The 21,894-nt window shown below is 36.7% G+C and overlaps 1 protein-coding gene and 1 long non-coding RNA gene across 4 annotated transcripts in view; one reads left to right on the top strand and one right to left on the bottom strand.

Moving 5' to 3' along the window:
• myo7aa (myosin VIIAa) overlaps positions 1-21,894 on the bottom strand; it is a 100,861-nt gene that overhangs the window by 32,452 nt on the left and 46,515 nt on the right. For all 3 annotated transcript variants that reach the window (XM_087291456.1, NM_152983.1, XM_087291455.1), the window contains 13 exon segments: positions 21,195-21,332; positions 19,454-19,612; positions 17,244-17,336; positions 14,440-14,534; positions 10,021-10,105; positions 9,724-9,942; positions 8,089-8,406; positions 7,781-7,984; positions 6,567-6,743; positions 5,819-5,908; positions 2,990-3,117; positions 2,782-2,908; positions 776-895 (listed from right to left, as the gene is read on the bottom strand). In XM_087291456.1, coding sequence (XP_087147582.1) covers positions 776-895; positions 2,782-2,908; positions 2,990-3,117; positions 5,819-5,908; positions 6,567-6,743; positions 7,781-7,984; positions 8,089-8,406; positions 9,724-9,942; positions 10,021-10,105; positions 14,440-14,534; positions 17,244-17,336; positions 19,454-19,612; positions 21,195-21,332 — 1,953 coding nt within the window.
• LOC147839636 (uncharacterized) lies at positions 9,674-14,975 on the top strand. The gene is made up of 3 exons (XR_015514693.1): positions 9,674-10,656; positions 11,607-12,658; positions 13,186-14,975. It is a non-coding gene; the product is annotated as an uncharacterized LOC147839636 (long non-coding RNA).

Below are 21,894 nucleotides of genomic sequence, written 5' to 3'. Positions count from 1 at the left end.
AAAAACTGTGACTCGAAAGTGGCTACAACTGGAACCCTCTAAAAATCTGAATGGTTGGATATCATATCTAATGTTCAAAATATGGAGAGGATGACGTTTTCTTTAAAACTACAAATAGACAAATACCTGCACTATTGGGAGAAATGGATTGTACTTATGCCTTTACACAATGTAATCCGATTTCTATATGTATTTGTTCATGTGACCTGTAAGGAAATATGTGACCAGTCCACTGTTCATTTAAGTTCCGGTGTTTTATTGTATTATTTATTTTATTTATTTATTTATTTTAAATCTATTATTTGTATTTTTTCCCTTGTTTTTTCTGTAAAAAAGAGAAAAAAAATAAAGTATAAAAAAAAGAAGACCGACCAACTAAAGACATTCAAAGGGTAAAAGTAATAGATAAAGTTGAAGAAATGGAGAGAATGAAACATGCACTCGGATTACAAAAATAGATCTTTAAAAAAGAATGGAGTAAATGGCTGGCTTTCTCCACAACCACAATATAATTATTGATAATTTAACATTTTGATCTCGCTAATTATATGTTCCTAAAAAATCAAGTAATAAGCAAAAATAAAAAACAAATCTACACAAAACCATTAAACAATAGAACCAATACGAGAAATCAAAGAACACAAAATGCATTTAAAATAAGTACTGTGCCAATAAATATCTATTTAATGATTTTTTTGAAAAGTATCTTATTTATTAAAATATATTTTATGTCTCTATAGTGGTGATAAGAGCAGTTATAGTGAGATGCTAACACCTGAAGCTCGAGCCAGGACGGCGGCTGTGTTCTTGTTCCATTCACAAACGTTCTCCTCAGTCTCTCCTCACAGTAAGGAGCGTAACCTGGTGGACCTTCACTGATGAAGTTCCTCAGATACTGCAGAAAGACAAACAGACATGATGAACGCAAAATAATACCAGATTATCTGGCACGTGCACACATTGGGCTCAACCTGTGCAGTGCACATGCCCTTTTTAGTCTTGTATAGAAGTGCCCTTCCAAAATGATCCCAAGCGAACCCAACCACCAACCCCTCCCCCCCACTCCCTCTTCAATTCGCGCGCAACATCACCCCAAACACATCCCAACCCCCCATCTCCCACCCCCCTCCACGCTATTCTGTTCACGCGCGACTCACACCAGCCCACAAGAACACCCCACCCTTCCCCTCCAAAAATTTGGATCCTGCACATGCCCCTTGGAAGGTCTCTGCATGGGCCTGCAGATTATATTTCAAAGGACCCACTGATGTAAAACTGAAGAATCAAGCATTAAATAGAAACATTATCCAGACTCTTTGGTCATTTTTGAGTATGAGGCTAATGGTCTAATCTGATTCAATGATTTATGCTAAGCTGAACAGGTTAAAAAATGGTAAAACAAACTCTCGGGAAGCTGAAAAGTTTCTTTAAGCAGGCTAATAATATTGACTTTCAAATTTTTTTTTCTTTTATTACAACAAAACTATAAGAAAAAGGGAAAATTTCATTGGAATTAGTGCTGTGTGGGTTACCTGCGGGTCAGGTAAAAAAAAATTGTCACTCTATTTGCAGAGCGGGTTGTGGCGGGTCATTAAAAACAAAATAAAAAAGTCCATGTATGATAAAATTGAAGATGAGGTGCGGGAGAAATTAAGGTCAGGAATTCACATCATTAAAGGTTCAGGACACCCCGGAGAACTTTTTTTTTTTTATATTAACAGATGTGTGTGTGTTGAGCATCAGTTAAGACAACCTTAGCACCTGTCAGCTTTAATTGTGGGGAAAACTGGATAATTTTGAGCTTTTGTCAGCTAATTTCAGCTTCCGGATTTAAAATGATTTTTGGGGCGGGATCAAAATCGGCGACGTAGCGCAGAACTGCAAGTGCAATGATGACGCGTTGGTTTCTCATTATTATTCATAGTGGAGTTTTCTTATCCTATGAGAAGAGCCGGCTGCTTAATTATTCATGAGACCTGCCAGACCTGCCAGTGTCAAGCCCGAGCTGAGAGACACGGAAACCACGGCACAGTATTTAGCCGTTCATGAAGGCTCATATGCGTTTGTTTCCATCATCCACGGGGTTTGTTGCATGCTTTCCCCCGCGATCTTGTCAGGGCCGATCATACAGCAAAGCTGTGTGTGTGCTGCTAGCATTTTTGTCAGGAGAGCAGCACGAGAATTAGAGAATGGCGGACGCTGTCTTTCATCAGGAGTTCGTTCACATTCAGACACATCACTGTGCTGCTGTGTTTGCCTAAATCCTCCAGATTACCAGCAGGGCTAATGGTTAAAATAGACAGGGTAATAGACCTGCTGCACTGAGTCTGCTGGATACAGGGATTGAGGGAGAAGTCCTCATTTATAGGGTTTACATGAACACATTTATCTTTATAATGATATAAATTGTGGTTATGTGTATATGAAATTACGAATAACAAATGCAGCAGGGCATTAAATCACTGTTCATTTCTTTGCATTTTAACTTTGTAAACTATAAACTCATGCGTCTCCTCACGGTTTGTCTCATTTTGTGAGCTAACTGACAACAACAGTTGTTCGCTCACGTTCTCCCCTGCTGGCCACGCCCACTCCTGCCCGATGCTCGCGGAGCTCCACGCCCATTAATCATGCATCTTTTGAAAAAATTCTGAAGTAGACTTTAACCGAAAGTGGGGGGTGTCATGGCCCTTTAAAGAAAACAGTTCAGGCTGCTAAATCTAATGTACAGAACAGGAGTCATCAGCAGTATCGGCTACGAGACCTATCTATCTATCTCACCTTGACAAACTTCTCAGAGGGAGCAAAGCAGCCGACGCACAGAGACATGAGGATCCAGCCGCGAGCGTGACTGCTTTTAGACGGATTCTGGTTCAGCTGTTTACAGATCTGACAGTAGATCTCATCTCTGCAGGGAGAACAACACTCAGTATCAATCAGTGTTTTACAATCATAACCTGATATTTACAGCAGATATCCACCGTCTGACCTCAGGCCTGGACGCAGGATGCCGTTGCCGATGATAAAGTGCAGTTTCTCCAGATTGGACGTGGGTCGATCCTCCAACATGCTGTTTCCATGAACAGTGTATTCCCCGTCATTTAAACGCTTGGTTACCTAAAGGCCAAACAAACAGAGGTGAATACTATGAAGCTGCATCTGTTGTACTGTAAATCCAGTGAAATAACGTTTAAAATAAGAACAAATGTAGGCGGGGCTTGATTTTGTCCAATGGGGATTGATTAGATCACAGGGGTCAAACTCTGTTCCTTGAGGGCCGCAGCTCTGCACAGTTTAGTTCTAACCCTACTTAAACGCACCTGATCAAACTAATTAAGTCCTTCAGGCTTGCTTGAAAACTACAGGTAAGTGTGTTGGAGTAGGGTTGAAACTAAACTGTGCAGGGCTGCAGCCCCCAAGAACTGAGTTTTTGACACCACTGTAATAGATGATTATGGCTTGCATGTAATTGACAGGTGGAACCTGCCCTCGTGGCCAATCAGAGTAGAGAAGAGATTTTATTGAAGAGGAAGGGGAGTTTATAAGGACACATGAATAAAATAAAATATGAACAATATTTAACAATGATAAATATATACAGTGCTCAACATAATTGATTTTAACATGTTTTTTTAAATTAATTTCTCAGTGATTATAGGTCATATATTTTAGTGCATTTAAACAAAACAGATATATTAAATAGATATATTTAATGAAATAATATTTTAGTCACCACACATCATTAGAAATAGAAAGATAATTAATTTAAATGCATGCAAAATATTGCAAAACTACTAAATTTCAACTAAACTTGTTGTTGTTTTTGTTTCTCTTGCACTTTCTATTTTTGTTTTATATTATTCTCTAACATATAAAATTGGGCTACCAATTTTTGGACGCTTATATGTATTTTGTTAGATTAGCTCCAGTTTTGGCTTCAGTACTGACTAATCTAGCGTACTGTATATGCACAAATATAATATTGAAATCCTATTAATATTCTATTGAAAAATATTAATTTAAAAGACAAATTTGTTAGGGGTGTACTTATATTTGCTGAGCACTGTATATATGATAAATAATATGTGTAAAATTCAATAAAAAAAATCAATGACTTAAATAAAATAAAATTAAAATTGGATTGAACAAAAAGCATCAGATCAACTATTAGAAATATTAAATAATTTACTTTAAAACAAAAACAAACAGCAGTTAAAAGTACAGCGTTCATGGTTGTGGTCAAAGTTACTAAATCAGTTTTCTGTTTTTTTACTCAAGGGGGATGGGGGTTATTGGGGGAATTTATATATATATATATATATATATATATATATATATATATATTTAATGAATATTCCTAAAGATTAAACTAACTATTCCTTCACAATAGCAGCAAGCATATAGCAAAGAAAATACAATGACAACACAAAAACATAATGAGATGGTCAAGTAAAAAGAACAAAGAGGGATAATAAGTACATTAACAATATATCAAGACAGATACTTACACATATTTATGCATGTGTCCAATTTTACAGATCTTTTATCTGTTTACAGCCACCATTAATTGATGTGCTTTTGCACAGTTAATTTTTCACTAATGTAATGAAAGCGGAAATTATGTAAATCTAAATAAATCAAATAAAATATTAAACAATAGTTGATGTAATATATTATACAGATGAAATCTTTCAAATAATATATTTATTATACAAACTTAACTGTATTAACCATGCTAAATTAAATTCAATTGAAAAGAACTTAATTTAATAACACCAATATTTAAATAATTTGTTTATAACACTGCACTCAATTTGTTGTTTAACATCTGTAAAAATAAATGTATAAAACTAATAAGTTTTATAATTTAATACATTTTCTTTTAAATCTTTAAAGACATATACGATAATATATGTAATATAAATGGTATGCTAAAAATTTGACCTTTTTAATCAGTGAATACCTGATTAAAAATTATGTAAAAACATATCTATAAATAAATATATATATATATATATATATATATATATATATATATATATATATATATATATATATATATATCCTTTAATATACAGTTGAAGACAGAATTATTCGCCTCACTTTGATTTTTTCTTTCTGTTTTAATATTTCCCAAATGATATATAACAGAGCAAGGCAATTTTCACAGTATGTCTGATAATATTTTTTCTTCTGGAGAAAGTCTTATTTGTTTTATTTTGGCTAGAATAAAAGCAGTTTTTAATTTTTTAAAAGCCATTTTAGGGTCAAAATTATTAGCCCCTTTAAGCTATATTTTTTCCGATAGTCTACAGAACAAACCATCGTTATACAATAACTTGCCTGATTACCCTAACCTGCCTAGTTAACCTAATTAACCTAGTTAAGCCTTTAAATGTCACTTTAAGCTGTATAGAAGTGTAAATATCTAGTCAAATATTATTTACTGTCATCATGGCAAAGATAAAATAAATCAGTTATTAGAGATGAGTTATTAAAACTATTATGTGCAGAAATTTGTTGAAAAATTCTTCTTTCTGTTAAACAGAAATTGGGGGAAATATTAAATTTAATAATTATTACTTCAACTGTATATAATATAAACAACATGCTTAAAATTGTTTTTTTTAATTCAGTGAATACCTGAATTAAGAAATATGTAAAAATATGTCTATACTATGAAATATGTAATATAAATGACATGCTCAGAAACGGTGGCAGTGACTCAAACCTGGGAAATGAGTGTCTTGAAGGGGTTGTTGAGCTTCCAGAAAGAGAAGAATAGGGAGATGCACATGATAAAATGAGCATCACTGACCTCCTCTGTAATTTTAGACTTCTTCTTCAGGGTGAGCGACACCAGTTTGTGCCGCACACTGCTCTTCTTGTGACTCTCAATGTGAGTGTTCTGCAGCAGACAGACAAACGCAAGTAAATATACATTTTCCTGATAATTCCCTGATCATTTACTCATCCAAGATGTTTATTTCTTTCTTTCTTCAATCAAAATGAGAACTACTGAGGTGCTAATTTTGACCGCCTTTATATTTTGTCATTTAATAGCTTGTCTATAATAGAGGATCCATGTGATGAGGTGCAAGATGGGATGCATTAATGGACTTTGCAGTGTTTCCAGCACATGGTAAAACATCTGAAATGTTGTTTTTCTCATTTCTAAAACCCCTCAGCCATCAGTCCTTCATCACAGTAGTTCAGTATTATATTATTATTCCCTCCAAAACTGTCTTGAGCATCTGTTTACGCCTCCCAAAGAGCGTCTCATGCCTCCAAAAGCCACCGCATAGCTTTGATTGAATTTCATGTACATCTTCTGAGGCGCAATGCGTTTATTAGAGAAGAAAAAAGACCACAGTGGCTTCGTCTACTGCACAAAAAAACACTTCCCAGTTTATCAGCAAGTGAGGATTTTGTTCTCTTTCACTCGCTGGATGGGAAAGTTGCTTTATGTGCAAATGTTTTATGCCATATTCCAGTTTTGTGCATACGTTTAATTCACATCTTTGTATGGAAACACAAGCTATTGACTGTTTCTCATCTGAACGCACCTCTCCTTCTCCCTGCAGTGCCTGTAGTTCCCTCTTGTAAGTTTTCTTTCCGAGTGTCTCGTAGATTTTGGTCATGACAGGTATCTTCTCGCTGCCGTCGCTGATGGCCGTGTGGTATTTGGGTTCGGGAAGGTCACCCATGAAGCGCAGGACGGTGATCCACACGGCCAGAGCCGCCTGCAGAACCAGCAGATCAACATTAAACACTTCTACATGAATGAAGAAACGGTCAAAGAAACATCTGAAATAATCAGGTCAGTTAAAGCACTCAATGATAAGCTTTTATTTTGACAGTATTCAGAAAGTAGTACTCAATTTGACAAAAACAAATTGTCCAACTGCATACAGTATTATACAGTAAACACTATGTGCAGGGTTCTTATAGTTAACAGATACTTAAAATATTTTTATTAATTAGACTTGTTTTATTTATGCTAGTTGCCAAGCAGAAGATTATTTTTTAATTTAATTTACTAAAATTGATTAAAATCTATAATCCTAATACTTTAAAGTAAGACAAAAAACAACAAACTTACTTTTTTTTTTTACTCTGTATATATATAAATATATATATATTTCCCAAATGATGTTTAACAGAGCGGGGAAACTTTCACAGTATGTCTGATAATATTTTTTCTTCTGGAGAAAGGCTTATTTGTTTTATTTCGGCTAGAATAAAAGCAGTTTTTAATTTTTTAAAAACTATTTTAAGGTCAATATTATTAGCCCCTTTAAGCTATATTTTTTCGATACAGAACCATCATTATACAATAACTAGTCTAATTACCCTAACCTGCCTAGTTAACCTAATTAACCTAGTTAAGCCTTTAAATGTCACTTTAAGCTGTATAGAAGTGTCTTGAAAAATATCTAGTCAAATATTATGTGCTGTCATCATGGCAAAGATAAAATAAATCAGTTATTAGAGATGAGTTATTAAAATTATTATGTTTAGAAATGTGTTTAAAAATCTTCTCTCTGTTAAACAGAAATTGGGGGAAAAATAAACAGGGGTGCTAATAATTCAGGGGGGCTAATAATTATGACATGAACTGTGTATATATATATATATAATTTTGTTTTATTTAATAATTAATTGATTGAAATACTAAATATATATTTTCAAATATTTTATTAAAATATTCTGTATCTACATATTTATAATTTTGCTTTGACAATATATATACACAATTATGTAAACAAGCATCCCGTACCAGCTGATCTCCTTCATCCTCATGAAACAGTAATGGCTGTTTTAATGGCCGCCTCATGTACGTGTGTGTGCTCGTGCCCTGGAAATATGTGGCAGAAAACTTGGCGAATTTGTACTCGGACAGGTCCTCCAGATCGTCCTCCGGGAGTGGAAGAGACTCGTCTAGATCCTCCACCTCCAGCTCCCGGTGCGTTCGCTCCAGATCCTGAAGAAAAGTGAACTGGAGCTAATGTCTCCAACAAGCCATAAGAACTCATACACTCCTAAACACTAGTTTCATTTATAAAAGCGTCAGATCCGCATCCTCACCTCAAACCCAGCAGGCGCTTGACCTTCCTGACCAGGGAAAGAGTTTGTGGTTCCCAGGAAGCCGAACATCTTGTCCACCATATCAGAATCGTTGACTGGCTCCTGTCTGGCTTTCTCCATCTGGTCCAACATCTCCATTTTCCTGCGAGCCTCCTGCCGCTCCTTCTTCTCCCGTTCGGCGTCTTCTCGCGCCAGCTGTGCCAATCTCTCCTGATGCATCTTTTCAGCTTCTTCTTTGGCTTTTCTGGCGCTCATTTGATTCCTGAGCTTCTGCTCTTCGGCCAGACGCAACTTTTCGGCCTCCAAACGTCGCCGGTACTGAGATGGATGGAGAAAAAGAGAAATGCAGTTTTAATCATACTTTATAACAGGTTTTCATTAGTTAATGTATTTGCTAACATAATGAACAATACTTGTACAGCATTTATTATTCATAGTTCAACATTTACTGAAGCATTAATAAGAATCAATTGAATTAGCTTGTTGGTAGCATACGGTTAAGCAAAAATTAGCTTGTTGCTATGTAAGCAGGCAATATGAGTTAACATGTTGCTAGAATGTTTACAGCATGTCATCATATCTGACTTTTGCTAGCATTTCATATCATATTTAATTTGTTGTTAACATGAATTAAACATTACTTTTTTTAAAGTTGGTAGCAATAATTAGCATTTTGCTAGCATGTATGGTTAACATATTGCATGATTATCACATTGGTAGCATGAACAAACATCTTTCTAGCATGTTTTTAAAATGGTTTGCACATTAAAAGCTAAATTAACTCATGACTAGCATGTTTTTAAAATGGTTTGCACATTAAAAGTTGAAATAACTTGCGACTAGCATGTTTTTAAAATGGTTTGCACATTAAAAGTTTAATTAACTTGTCACTAGCATGTTTTTAAAATGGCTTGCACGTTAACAGCTAAATTAACTCATGACTAGCATGTTTTTTAAAATGGTTTGCACGTTAACAGCTAAATTAACTCATGACTAGCATGTTTTTAAAATGGTTTGCACATTAAAAGCTAAATTAACTCATGACTAGCATGTTTTTAAAATGGTTTGCACATTAAAAGTTGAAATAACTTGCGACTAGCATGTTTTTAAAATGGTTTGCACATTAAAAGTTTAATTAACTTGTCACTAGCATGTTTTTAAAATGGCTTGCACGTTAACAGCTAAATTAACTCATGACTAGCATGTTTTTTAAAATGGTTTGCACGTTAACAGCTAAATTAACTCATGACTAGCATGTTTTTAAAAATGGTTTGCACATTAAAAGTTAAATTAACTTGTGACTAGCATGTTTTTAACATGGTGGAGCATAAATAAGCTAATTTATTACAATATTAGTAGCATGAATTGACACGTTGGAAGATTTTCTTTAGCATGTCGTCAGCATGAATCTGAATGTTGCGACCATATTTGAAAAATTGAATTAGCAGGATGCTGGAATATTTACACTATGGTTAAAAAATTTGTAACATGCTTAGCATGTTGATAGCATGCATTAGCATTTTGCACCATAAGATTTTAAACAAGTGGATTGTGAGTAAATGATTATAGATTTACATTTTTTTTTGGTGAACTGTCTCTTTAAACCGTAATCTACAAATAAATCAGACTGCTCACCTCTCCTTTGAGTCGTTTGTAGAGCCGGCGGGCGATCATTCCTCTCGTATATGCCTGGATTGTGATCACAGCCCACAGGCGGTGGCGAAACGCTCTGCGCACCAGAAAACCTCTGCATCGGCCCTGGAAGAGCATGATTCTCTGCCGTGCCACATGATACGTCTGGTAGAGTTTGCGAGATCTATATAGCGCCTGCAGACGTGAGAAACCGCCACGCATCTACAAGGAAGAAACGAGCATTAGCTACAAGCAAAAAACAATTAGACACATTTCTATATGAGAAAGTGCGAGACAAACCGCTCCGTAGTTCTTCCGGCAGTAATAACCTCGCCATGTCTTCTGGATTAGCATAGCTGATTTCTTCATCTTCAGGAAGTTGGATCTGTGGGAAAGATTATGTTTCAATCACATTTTAGCACAAAAAACATGGCTCAATTACACAGAGGACACTATAAAGCTAACGACAAAGACATAGAGCTAGACTGTTTGCTATTGGGACAAACCTTTATGATTTTGTGCTTTAGCGTGAATTAGCATGTCACTATCACATTTTTAGCTTGTGTCTAACATGTTTTGTTGCATATTGTTAGCTAAAATAGCTTGTTGCATACTACATTTCTAGCACGGCTAAGCATTAATTAACTTGTTAGCACATTTTAGCATTTCGTGAACTTGGATTTCTTTTGCTTGCATGCTTGTAACAGGTTTGTCATATTGGTATCTTAACACATTGTAGGATTTGGATCACACATTGTTAGTTTAATTAGCTTGTTGTTAGCATTTTCTCAACCGTAGTTAAACATGAATTTGCTTGTTAGCGTGTTTAAAAGTAGGCAGGATGAGTTAACATGTTTCTAGCATTTCAGCATGAATGACTTTTGCTTGCATGTGATTATGTTATTACTAACATATTTAATATGTAAAAATTTGTCTGTTATTGTTACATTCCTTTACATTTCTGTGTTGCGTAATTATTATTTATATATATTTTTTTTCTCGCTAGTCTCTTTCTTTCTCTCTCTCTCTCTCTCTCTGTGCTCGCTTGCTCTCTACCTCTCTCCCGCTTCCACCTATACAGTGGCTCCGATTGGCTACCGCTGCCCAGCTGTTTGCCGTGCCCCCCTTGACGTCATCCAAGGTCTCCAATCCAGCCGCTGCCACCGTGGCATAAAAGTGGTGACAGGACGCTACTCTGGAGGCCCTGAATTTCTGTGTTGTGCTGTGTGTCTGTGTTTTTTTTGATATATGTCTACTGTGTGTTACAATTTGGTATCTGTCCGTTATTTGTTCTCCACTTGTCTACCGTCGATGTCATGCGCATCTGAGGTTGGAGAGTGGGACAGGTAAGAATGTCGTGCGACATACATTGTGCACAAGTAGCTTGAATATCTCTGTATTAGACACACTAGGTAAGGGGCGTGCTCCACCCACTGTACTTTTTGTTTTCCCATCAGAGATCAGCGTAGGTTAGGTAGTGCGTATTAGACGCAAAGATTCTTTTCAATAACTTCTGCATTTTTATTTTGGATAGATAGGGTAGAGATTGGGCCAAATAGATTGCTTTTGTTTTATTTATTTTTATTGTTTGGATGCCGCCCGCGTCTCATTTCTCCAACTCTCCCATATCTGGTCAAACGTCTTATGTCATTTGTTATCTGTGAAATTCAATGTCTCTTTGTAAATATTCAAGAATCTTTCTATATACATTTTTTTTTTGGCATTCATTATTATCACTATTTTTGTAAATAAAATCACGTATTGCATTTAGCTGGTCTTGGTTTTGTCCCTCATTTATTGATGTTGTGTGGTTGCTTATGTGTTTCACCCAAAAAAATTAATGTTACTCCTCTTCCCTTTATTTAACATCTTTTAAATCGTAACAGTTATTAACATGTTTTCTAACGTAATTATAATATTGATAACATTACTAGCATGTTTCTAAAATTATTTGCACATTGTTACTTGAAATAGCTTGTTGCATACTATGTTACTAGCACGGCTAAGCATTAATCAATTTGTTAGCATGATTGGCTATCTTGTTATAACATTCTTCGAACTTGGATTTCTTTTGCTAGCATGTCTGCAACAGGCTTGTCATATTGCTAGTAAAACAAATGATAGAATTTGGATCACATCATATTATGTGAATTAGCTTGCCATTAGCATTTTTTTCTACCATGGATAAGCATCAATTTGCATGTTAGCATGTTTAAAAGTAGGCCACATAAATTAGTATGTTTCTATCATTCCAAAATGAATCTGAGTTTTGCTAGCATGTTTTAATAGTATTATTAGCATATTTAATATGTTGTTAACATTAGTGTATTGTTAACATGTTTAGCATATTAATAATATGTTACTAGCACGTTTCTAAAATGTTTAGCACATTGTTAGTTACACAATATGTTTTTTTAGCCAGGTTAAGAATAAATTAACTTGTAAGCATGACTGTGTAACATGTTTTAACATTTCGTGAACTTATTTCTTTTGCTAGCATGTTTGTAACAGGATTGCCATATTGATATAACACATTGTAGGATTTAGATCACACCTAGTTAGTTAAATTAGCTTGTTAGCATGTTTCTAGCATTTCAGCTTTGCTACCATGTTTTAATGTTATTATTAGCATATTTAATGGGTTGTTAACATTGGTGTGTTGTTAACATGGGCTGCGTCCAAAACCGCCTACTACTCAGTAGATACTGCATTTGAATTTAAACGTACTCCTCTGTCGTTAGAAAAGTATGTTCTGTACAGTATGAATGTGAAAAGTATGAATGGAATTCGGATGTTCTACATCCGCCATTTTGACATAGTCACGTGACGTACCTGTGTCATTTGCGTCGCTTTACTCCCATTCATGAATTTGCTCTCCGGGCATCATGGGATAGCGCAGCATGCATGGGATGCGCACTCCGGAATCTCGCAGGAAGTAGTAAGTCATCCGGGTACTTCTCGCATACTGTTTTTCGAATTCGATGAATTCGGACATACTACTCGACTCGCATACTGATTTAAGCGTACTGTATAGTATGGAAGTATGCGGTTTCGGACGCAGCCTAGGACTTAGATCACACCTAGTTAGTTGAATTAGCTTGTTAGCATGTCTCTAGCATTTCAGCTTTGCTACCATGTTTTAATGTTATTATTAGCATATTTAACGGGTTGTTAACATTGGTGTGTTGTTAACATGGGCTGCGTCCGAAACCGCCTACTACTCAGTGGATACTGCATTTGAATTTAAACGTACTCCTCGGTCGTTAGAAAAGTACGTTCTATACAGTATGAATGTGAAAAGTATGAATGGAATTCGGATGTTCTACATCCGCCATTTTGACATAGTCACGTGACGTACCTGTGTCATTTGCGTCGCTTTACTCCCATTCATGAATTTGCTCTCCGGGCATCATAGGATAGCGCAGCGTGCATGGGATCCGCACTCCGGAATCTCGCAGGAAGTAGTAAGTCATCCGGGTACTTCTCGCATACTGTTTTTCGAATTCGATGAATTCGGACGTACTACTCGACTCGCATACTGATTTAAGCGTACTGTATAGTATGGAAGTATGCGGTTTCGGACGCAGCCTAGGACTTAGATCACACCTAGTTAGTTGAATTAGCTTGTTAGCATGTTTCTAGCATTTCAGCTTTGCTACCATGTTTTAATGTTATTATTAGCATATTTAATGGGTTGTTAACATTGGTGTGTTGTTAATATGGTCTCTAACATGGTTAGCATATTGGTAACATGTTTTTAGCATGTTTCAAAACTGTAACTGTTAGTTGAAATAGCTTGTTGCATACTATGTTTCTAGCCAGGTTAAGCATAAATTAACTTGTTAGCATGATTGGCTAACATGTTTTAGCATTTTGCTAGCATGCATATAACACGGTTGGCACACTGCTAGCATGAAGCAAGTGACAAACATGTAAATTCATTTAGCAACACAAATTTATTCTGCTGGCGACGCAGTGGCGCAGTGGGTAGCACGTTCGGTTCACAGCAAGAAGGTCGCTGAGTCGCGGGCTTGAACCTCGGCTCAGTCGGCGTTTCTGTGTGGAGTTTGCATGTTCTCCCTGCATTCGCGTGTGTTTCCTCTGGGTGCTCCGGTTTCCCCCACAGTCCAAAGACATGCGGTACAGGTGAATTGGGTAGGCTAAATTGTCCGTAGTGTATGAGTGTGTGTGTGTGTGTGTATGTGTGGATGTTTCCCAGAGATGGGTTGCAGCTGGAAGGGCATCCGCTGCGTAAAAATTTGCTGGATAAGTTGGCGGTTCATTCAGCTGTGGCGACCCCAAATTAATAAAGGGACTAAGCCGACAAGAAAATGAATGAATGAATGAATTATTCTGCTTGGTCATCAGCTAAAACACTTAAATTCCAGTTATCATCATTTCATTTTCACTGCAAACGTTCCTCTTTTCTGTGCAAATGAAGCATAGTTTAAAAGATTATAGCTTGACGTTATTCAAAAAGGCCGGCAGGGTAAGATAGTATTTATTTAAAGTTTTTTTTCCGCATTTCAACACAATCATGGCACCTGTTATTCAGTTTAAACTAGTAAAGTTGAATGAGTTTCAGGGTTAAATAGTTGTATTAGATCAAATTATGATTCAATGCAACTTTTCTCTTGCATGCTTGTGCCATTATTTCATGTTCATTCGCCAATCAAACATCACAGAGGACATATAAACAGTACCATCAGTCGTTCCCACCTGTCCTTGAATCCTCGTACAACTTTCTGAATGAGAATGACCTTATCAGTAATGGCCTTATCCCTTTCAATCTCCAGCAGCATGTCATGATGGTCCTGCCAAACAAACAGAGCTTATTAAACACATCATAAAGACTTAATTGGCTCATATGCATTGTTAGTTGAATTAGCTGGTCCCTAGCATATTTCTCTAACATGGCAGAACATAAGTTAGCTTAGTCTGTTTAAAGTTTCCAGTTATTCACAGGCCTTAAAAACACATCCATATAAAAATCTTTCACACTATTAGATTACGATTAAACTCCACAAATCATGTGTTCTTAACTGTGGTTCCTGGTTACTAATAATCCCAATTCACACTGCAGATCCTGTGGCTGGTCTGAGTATTTCAGAATTTACTGATCTACTGGGATTCTCACACACAACCATCTCCAGGGTTTACAGAGAATGGTCTGAAAAAGGGAAAATATCCAGTGAGCGGCAGTTCTGTGGGCGCAAATGCCTTGTTGATGCCAGAGGTCAGAGGAGAATGGCCAGACTGGTTCCAGCTGATAAAGGGCAAAAGTAACTCAAATAACCACTCGATACAACTGAGGTCTGTAAAAGAGATTCTCTAAACACACAACACGTCCAATCTTGAGACAGATAAGCTACAGCTGCAGAAGACCACACCGGGAGCAACACCTGTCAGCTAAGAACAGGAAACTGAGGCTACAATCCACACAGGCTCACCAAAACTGGACAACAGAAGATTAGAGAAACGTTGCCTGCTCTGACGAGTCTCCATTTCTGCTGCAACATTCGCATGGTAGGGTCAGAATTTGCCATCAACAGCATGAAAGAATGGATCAATCCTGTCTTGTATCAGCGGTTCAGGCTGGTGGTGGTGGTGTAATAGTGTGGGGGAGATTTTCTTGGCACACTTTGGGCCCATTAGTACCAACTGAGCATCATGTCAACGCCACAGCCTACCTGAGTATTGTTGCCCATGTCCATCCCTTTATGACTACAGAGTACCTATCTTCTGATGGCTACTTCCAGCAGGATAATGTGCCATGTCAAAGCAACAATCATCTCAGACTGGTTTCTTGAACAAGACAATGAGTTCACTGTACTTAAATGGCCCCCACAGTCACCATATCTCAATCCAATAGAGCATCTTTGGGATGTGGTGGAACGTAAGTTTCGCATCATGGATGTGCAGCCGACAAATCTGCAGCAACTACGTGATGCCATCATGTTAATATGGAGCAAAATCTCTGAGGAATAATTCCAGTACCTTGTTGAATCTATGCCACGAAGGATTAAGGCAGCTCTGAAGGCAAAAGGGGGTCCAACCTGATACTTGTAAGGTGTACCTAATAAAGTGGCCACTGAGTGTAAATTGCGCAGCATATTGATCTGCATCTGTGCTGTCGTTACTTCCTGTCAGCCTGCACTGATGCTGCCCTCACGTCCTTCCTGCTGAGTGGGATTTCCTGTTTCAGGGAACTGGGAGGTGTGATAAACACTCGTGCCTGGAAAACTCAGCCTGGCAGATTCAGTAATGGACACACCAGTTCCTGACCTCTGACCTCTGGCTGAGGGCAGTGTTTCCGGCAGCACAAAAACACATCGCCGTATTGAGGTCAATATTGTTTAAGCGTGAAATCCCCTTGACACACTTTTTAACAGCGATAACATGATGCGTTTGTGTTTCCATGACTGAAGCGCCACATTGTATTTGTTATTTTTTTATTATTAAAATATTTTCTTTTCGTTGCCAGTTGTGAAAAGCACATCATGATGGACTTATTAAAGGGACAGATCACTCGAAAATGTATCTACTCAACCTATTTTGGGTTAACCATGAATTAGCATGTTAATAAGTCAACATGAATCTGCCATTTGCTAGCATGTTTTCATGAAGTTAGCATATTCAATCTGTTGTTAACTTGAATTAGTGTCAGGAATCACGTTTCTGACATTTGCTAGCATGTTTTAATGTTGTTAGCATATTCAATCTGTTATAAGCATGAATTACAGTGTCAGGAAACCTGTTTCTAATATAGTAACCAAACATTGGTAGCATTAATTTGCATGTTACTTGCATGTTTCTAAAGCTGAATTAGCTTGTCGCTAATGTTTCTTGTGTTGGTTAGCGCAATAATAAAATTATTATGTTTCTAACAAAGTTAACACATTCTTAGTTGGATTAGCTTGTCCCTAGCATATTTCTAAAATGGTTAAGCATGAATTAGCATGTTGATAAGTCAACATGAATCTGATATTAGCTAGCATGTTTTAATATTGTTAGCATATTTAATCTGTTATGTCTGGTTTTGGTTGGGCTATCAGCCTGGCTAGGCTGGTTAAACTGGTCTAGGAGATGACCAGCTAAGACCAGGCTGGAAATGGCTGGAAACCAGCCTGTAAATGGCCAAAACCCCTCTAAAACCAGCCTGGTCGACCAGCTAAAACCAGCCAACCAGCCTAGGCTGGTTTAAGCAGTTTTTTTTTCTTAAGGGTTTCTTTAAAACAAAAGAAAATATACTGAGATTATATTCCAAGTGTGAAGGAAACTTGTAACCATTGACTTCAATAATATCTTTTATTCCTAATATGGATGTCGGGGGCTACTTTTTTGTAGCATTCTTCAGAATATCTATATTTGTGTTCAACAAAAGGAAGAAATCCACAAGTCTATAACCACCTAAATGTGAGTAAATGATGAGGAAATGTAGTTTTTTTGTTTGTTGTTGAACTATGCCTTTAAACTGTTTTTATAATTGGTCTTATAGAGAATATTGGTGCTGTTTTTAGTACCTTGAGGAATATTTTAGTTTTCCCCATCTGCCAGTCATCATCACGGCCCAATACAGCTTCAGCAATACGCTGACAGGTTCCTCTCAGGTCCTCCTAAGGGAAAACAAATGACCGAAAAAGCATAATAATATATTTCTGGATATCAAGTTTGAACATAAAATGAATGAATGTGTACAGTTAAAGACAAAATGATTAGCTCCTGTAAAATTTCAATTATTTTCAAATATTTTCACAAGTGCAGTTTAACAGAGATTTGATTTTTAAACATAATAATTGATTGACTCATTACTAATAAGTCATTTCTCTTGTCTATGCAATGATGACGGAACATAATAATTGACTAGATATTTTTCATAATCTAGTATTCAGCTTAAAGTGACATTTAAAGACGTAGCTAGATTAATTAAGTTAATTAGGCAAGTTAGGGTAATTACGCAAATCATTAGACAACAGTGGTTTGTTCAGTAGACAGTCCAAAAAATAATCATTTCTTAAGGGGGCTTAAAATACTGAACTTTTACATTTTTATTACAGCCAAACAAAAACAAATAAGACTTCCTCCTGAAGAAAAATATAATACTGTGAAAAAAATGTCCTTGCTCTGTTAAACATCACTTATTTAATTTCATTAATAATTTTGTCTTCAACGGTATATCACATATTAACATTAACATATTAACACCTTTAATTAATAGATAGAATTAATCAATAGAAATCTGTACTATTATCAACTATTTCATATTAAATGTTTAGCTTTTAAAGAAAAAGAGTTTGGTAAAATACAGTAAAAGTATATTTTAAAGTATATTTAACAAAATTCAGCTAAATGTTCATTCATTCATTCATTTTCTTGTCAGCTTAGTCCCTTTATTAATCTGGGGTCGCCACAGCGGAATGAACCGCCAACTTATCCAGCTAGTTTTTTACGCAGCTGATGCCCTTCTAGCCGCAACCTATCTCTGGGAAACATCCACACACACTCTCATACATTACGGACAATTTAGCCTACCCAATTCAAAACCGGAGCACCCGGAGGAAACCCACGCGAAGGCAGGGAGAACATGCAAACTCCACACAGAAACGCCAACTGAGCCGAGATTTGAACCAGCAACCCAGCGACCTTCTTGCTGTGAGGCGAACGTGCTACCCACTGCGCCACTGCCTCGCCCAGCTAAATGTTATGTTCCTAAAATATAATATAAAGCAATACATTCCTTTTCCTTTGGCTTAGTTTCTATTTAGCTTCTATTTCAGAGGTTGCCACAGCGGAATGAGCTGCCAACTATTCCAGCATATTTTTTACACAGTGGATGCCCCCTCAGCCCAGTACTGGGAAACACCCATACACACTTATTTACACACATACACTGCGGCCAATTTAGTTTACCAAATTCACCTGTACCGCATGTGTTTGAACTGTGTGGGAAATCTACGCCAACATGGGGAGAACATGCAAACTCCACAGATAAAATGCCAGCTGGCACAACTAGGACTTGAACTAGTAACCTTCTTGCTGTGAGGCAACAGTGTTAACCACTGCGCCACCGTGTCACCTAAACAATGAACTATTTGACAATAAATTAAATAATAATATATCAATTAAGGTAACTAGTTTCTGATTTTATTTTTCGATTACTGATTTATTTAATTTTTTCAATCTGCAAGCTGAACAGTACTGTTGTCATGATTACCAGCGATCGCTAACCACCAGAGGTCGCTGGTAAACATTCACACTCCTTGAACTACATATCTGCCATGTTATGGACTACAACACCCAGTCAGGCCACACACACACACACACAACCGGTTCAAGATCCAGACTGATTAAACTCTCACAGCTGAAGCCACTCACACCATGATTATTCGGACTATTTATTGTTCCACACACATGTTGCTGAGTATTGTTAAGCTGTTGCTGTCCTCACGTAAGCGTTTTCCTTGTTTCCTGTTGCCTGTGTTTTTGACTTTTGGACTGTTTATCGTGTTTTGACCCTTTTCTGCCTGCCCCGAACCTTTTGCCTGTTTTATTGGATTTGCTTCTGGATTGCCTACTACACTGTTTATACTGATATTTGACCCTTGCCTGATTGACCATTCTTATAATAAAGCTGCATTTGAAACTACCCCTGTTTGCATAGCATCCCTTCGCAACAACTGTGCTTTTGACAGTATATTCCCTGAGTGAAGTATAAAGTAATTTATGAACTCACCTGTTTGTAAGCAGGTTTCACTCCAGGCATTAAAACACGGTACCGGTCCACAAACTCCACAAACGTGTATCGAATGGGGTATCCGGCCCGGCGAATCCGGATGGTCTCCATCATGCCAGAATAACGGAGCTGCCGCACACACAGCTCACGATCAAAGAGCTGGAGTCCAAAGAGATGGACAGATTATTAGACTCATAGTCATAATTAATTTTCGGTATGTATCACTGTTACAGCAATATCATTACCAAATAATGTTTTATATAAATATAACATGCACACTCGATGTCAAAATTATTCACCCTCTGGTGAATTTCTTTTTTAAATATTTCCCAAAAGATGTTTAACGGAGCAAGGAATTTTTCAAAGTATTTCCGATAATATTTTTACTTGTGGAGAAAGTCTTAATTGTTTTTTATTTTGGCTAGAATGAAAGCATTTTTTTTTAAACCATACTACTGAAAGCAGCAGCAGATAGTTCACCTCAGATCTGGAAACTTTAGAACTAAACACATATGTGTGATTCAGCATCTACATTTAATACCGTTAAAGAGGGTTAATATGTATTAAATAGACTAAAAACTTTACCATTTCGTGAGTGATTGCATATTCTGTGCTTCTGAATGGCTGTTTTTAAATTTCTGTCGTGTTTCTGTCATGCATGTTGTTAGGACACAGGGTTACAATGTAAACTGCTCACTTAATGTTTACGCTCATAATATTTATATCATTTGCTAATTAATAACCACCTCATATGGAACTGAATGTGCGTCTCGTTTGGGAGTCCGCTACTGTCCACCAGAGGTCGCATTTCAATCACAGACGCATACTTTCAGAGCCTTTCTGAATGAATAATAGGGAATATGCGACTTTCCACTAAGGCAACCCGGGCTGCTGAAATGTAATTGGCTAAACTAACTGTGGGCAGGTTAAAATGACCAAAACAAAGACACCCGTTTGGGCGCGGAAAACACATTTTCAAAGCAAAATATTTGACTTTAGCATTGTTTTACAGATAAACAAGAATGTTCACCAAGTGTTTCTTAATTATCTGCAAACATTTTATGGTGATTTATGCATTAGAAGAGTCAAAAACCTACATACAGCACCTTTAAAAATAGAAATACTGTAAAAATATAGCACTTACAGGGAATTTACTAACATGAACAATACATTTAATACAGTATTTATTCATCTTTGGTGATGTTAGTTAATGGGTCACACTTTACAATAAGGTTTTATTACTTAATGGTAGTTCATGTCTTTACTAACATCAACTAATAATTATAAATACTCATGCAGCATTTATTAATCACAGTTTAACATTTACTAATGCATATTAACATTGAAATTCATGCTTGTTTTCATTAACTAACTTGAACAAATACAGTAATAAATATATTGATCATTGTTTTTTCATGTTTATTAATGCATTAACTAACATAAACTAATATAAACTTATTGTAAAGTGTTACCAGTTAATAAAAGTTGTTTATTGTTAGTTCTTGTTAACTCCTAGTGCATTAAGTAATGTTAACAGACATTATTTAGATGGTAATTATGCATTAGTAAATGTTGAACTATAATTATTAAATGCACTACAGGTAATGTTCATTATTAGTTCATGTTAATAAATACATTAACTAATGAAACCCTATTGTAAAATGTGAGCTAAAAGGAAACATGACTTTACTGTAGAGTGTTATGAGAGAGTTTATCGCTGTATAATGCAGGTTTAACTCACCATGGGTTTCTTGTATTCATTGGGTTTGATGCAGCGGACGAAGAACGGCTGGCAGACGCTCAGTGTGCGCATTAACAGCTCCAGAGAACGCTTGAACTGACTGCTCAGAGTCGGAGAACGCTTGCGGGTCTCTGCTCCCTGTGTGCCAGGAAACACACACACACACACACGCGCACACACACGCACGCACACACACACACACACACACACACGGACACACACACACACACACACAAATGCAGAGACACACATAACACAGAGATAAAGATGCAAACAGAAAGAGATACACAATCACACATACACATGAACATGCACACACACACACATGCACAGAGACACACAACACAGACACAACATAGATACAAATGCATACAAACAGACATACACACACGTGCACAAAGATGAACACACATACAGGCACACACATACAAACCATACAGAGACACACACAATGCGCAAGCAAGTACAAACAATGCAGACACACATAACATATACACCACAAACAAACACACACATAAACAAACACACACACACACACACACACACACACACACACACACACACAAGCAGAGACACACAACACAGACATAGATACAAATGCATACAAACAGAGATACACACACGTGCACAAAGATGAACACACATACAGGAACACACATACAAACCATACAGAGACACACACAATGCGCAAGCAAGTACA

The sequence above is a fragment of the Danio rerio genome, chromosome 18, assembly GCF_052040795.2.
Source record: "Danio rerio strain M-AB ecotype USA chromosome 18, GRCz13ab, whole genome shotgun sequence".
Taxonomy (NCBI): Eukaryota; Metazoa; Chordata; class Actinopteri; order Cypriniformes; family Danionidae; genus Danio; species Danio rerio.
The sequence above is the reverse complement of the archived record's forward strand: the minus strand, read 5'-3'. Positions and strand labels throughout refer to the sequence as shown.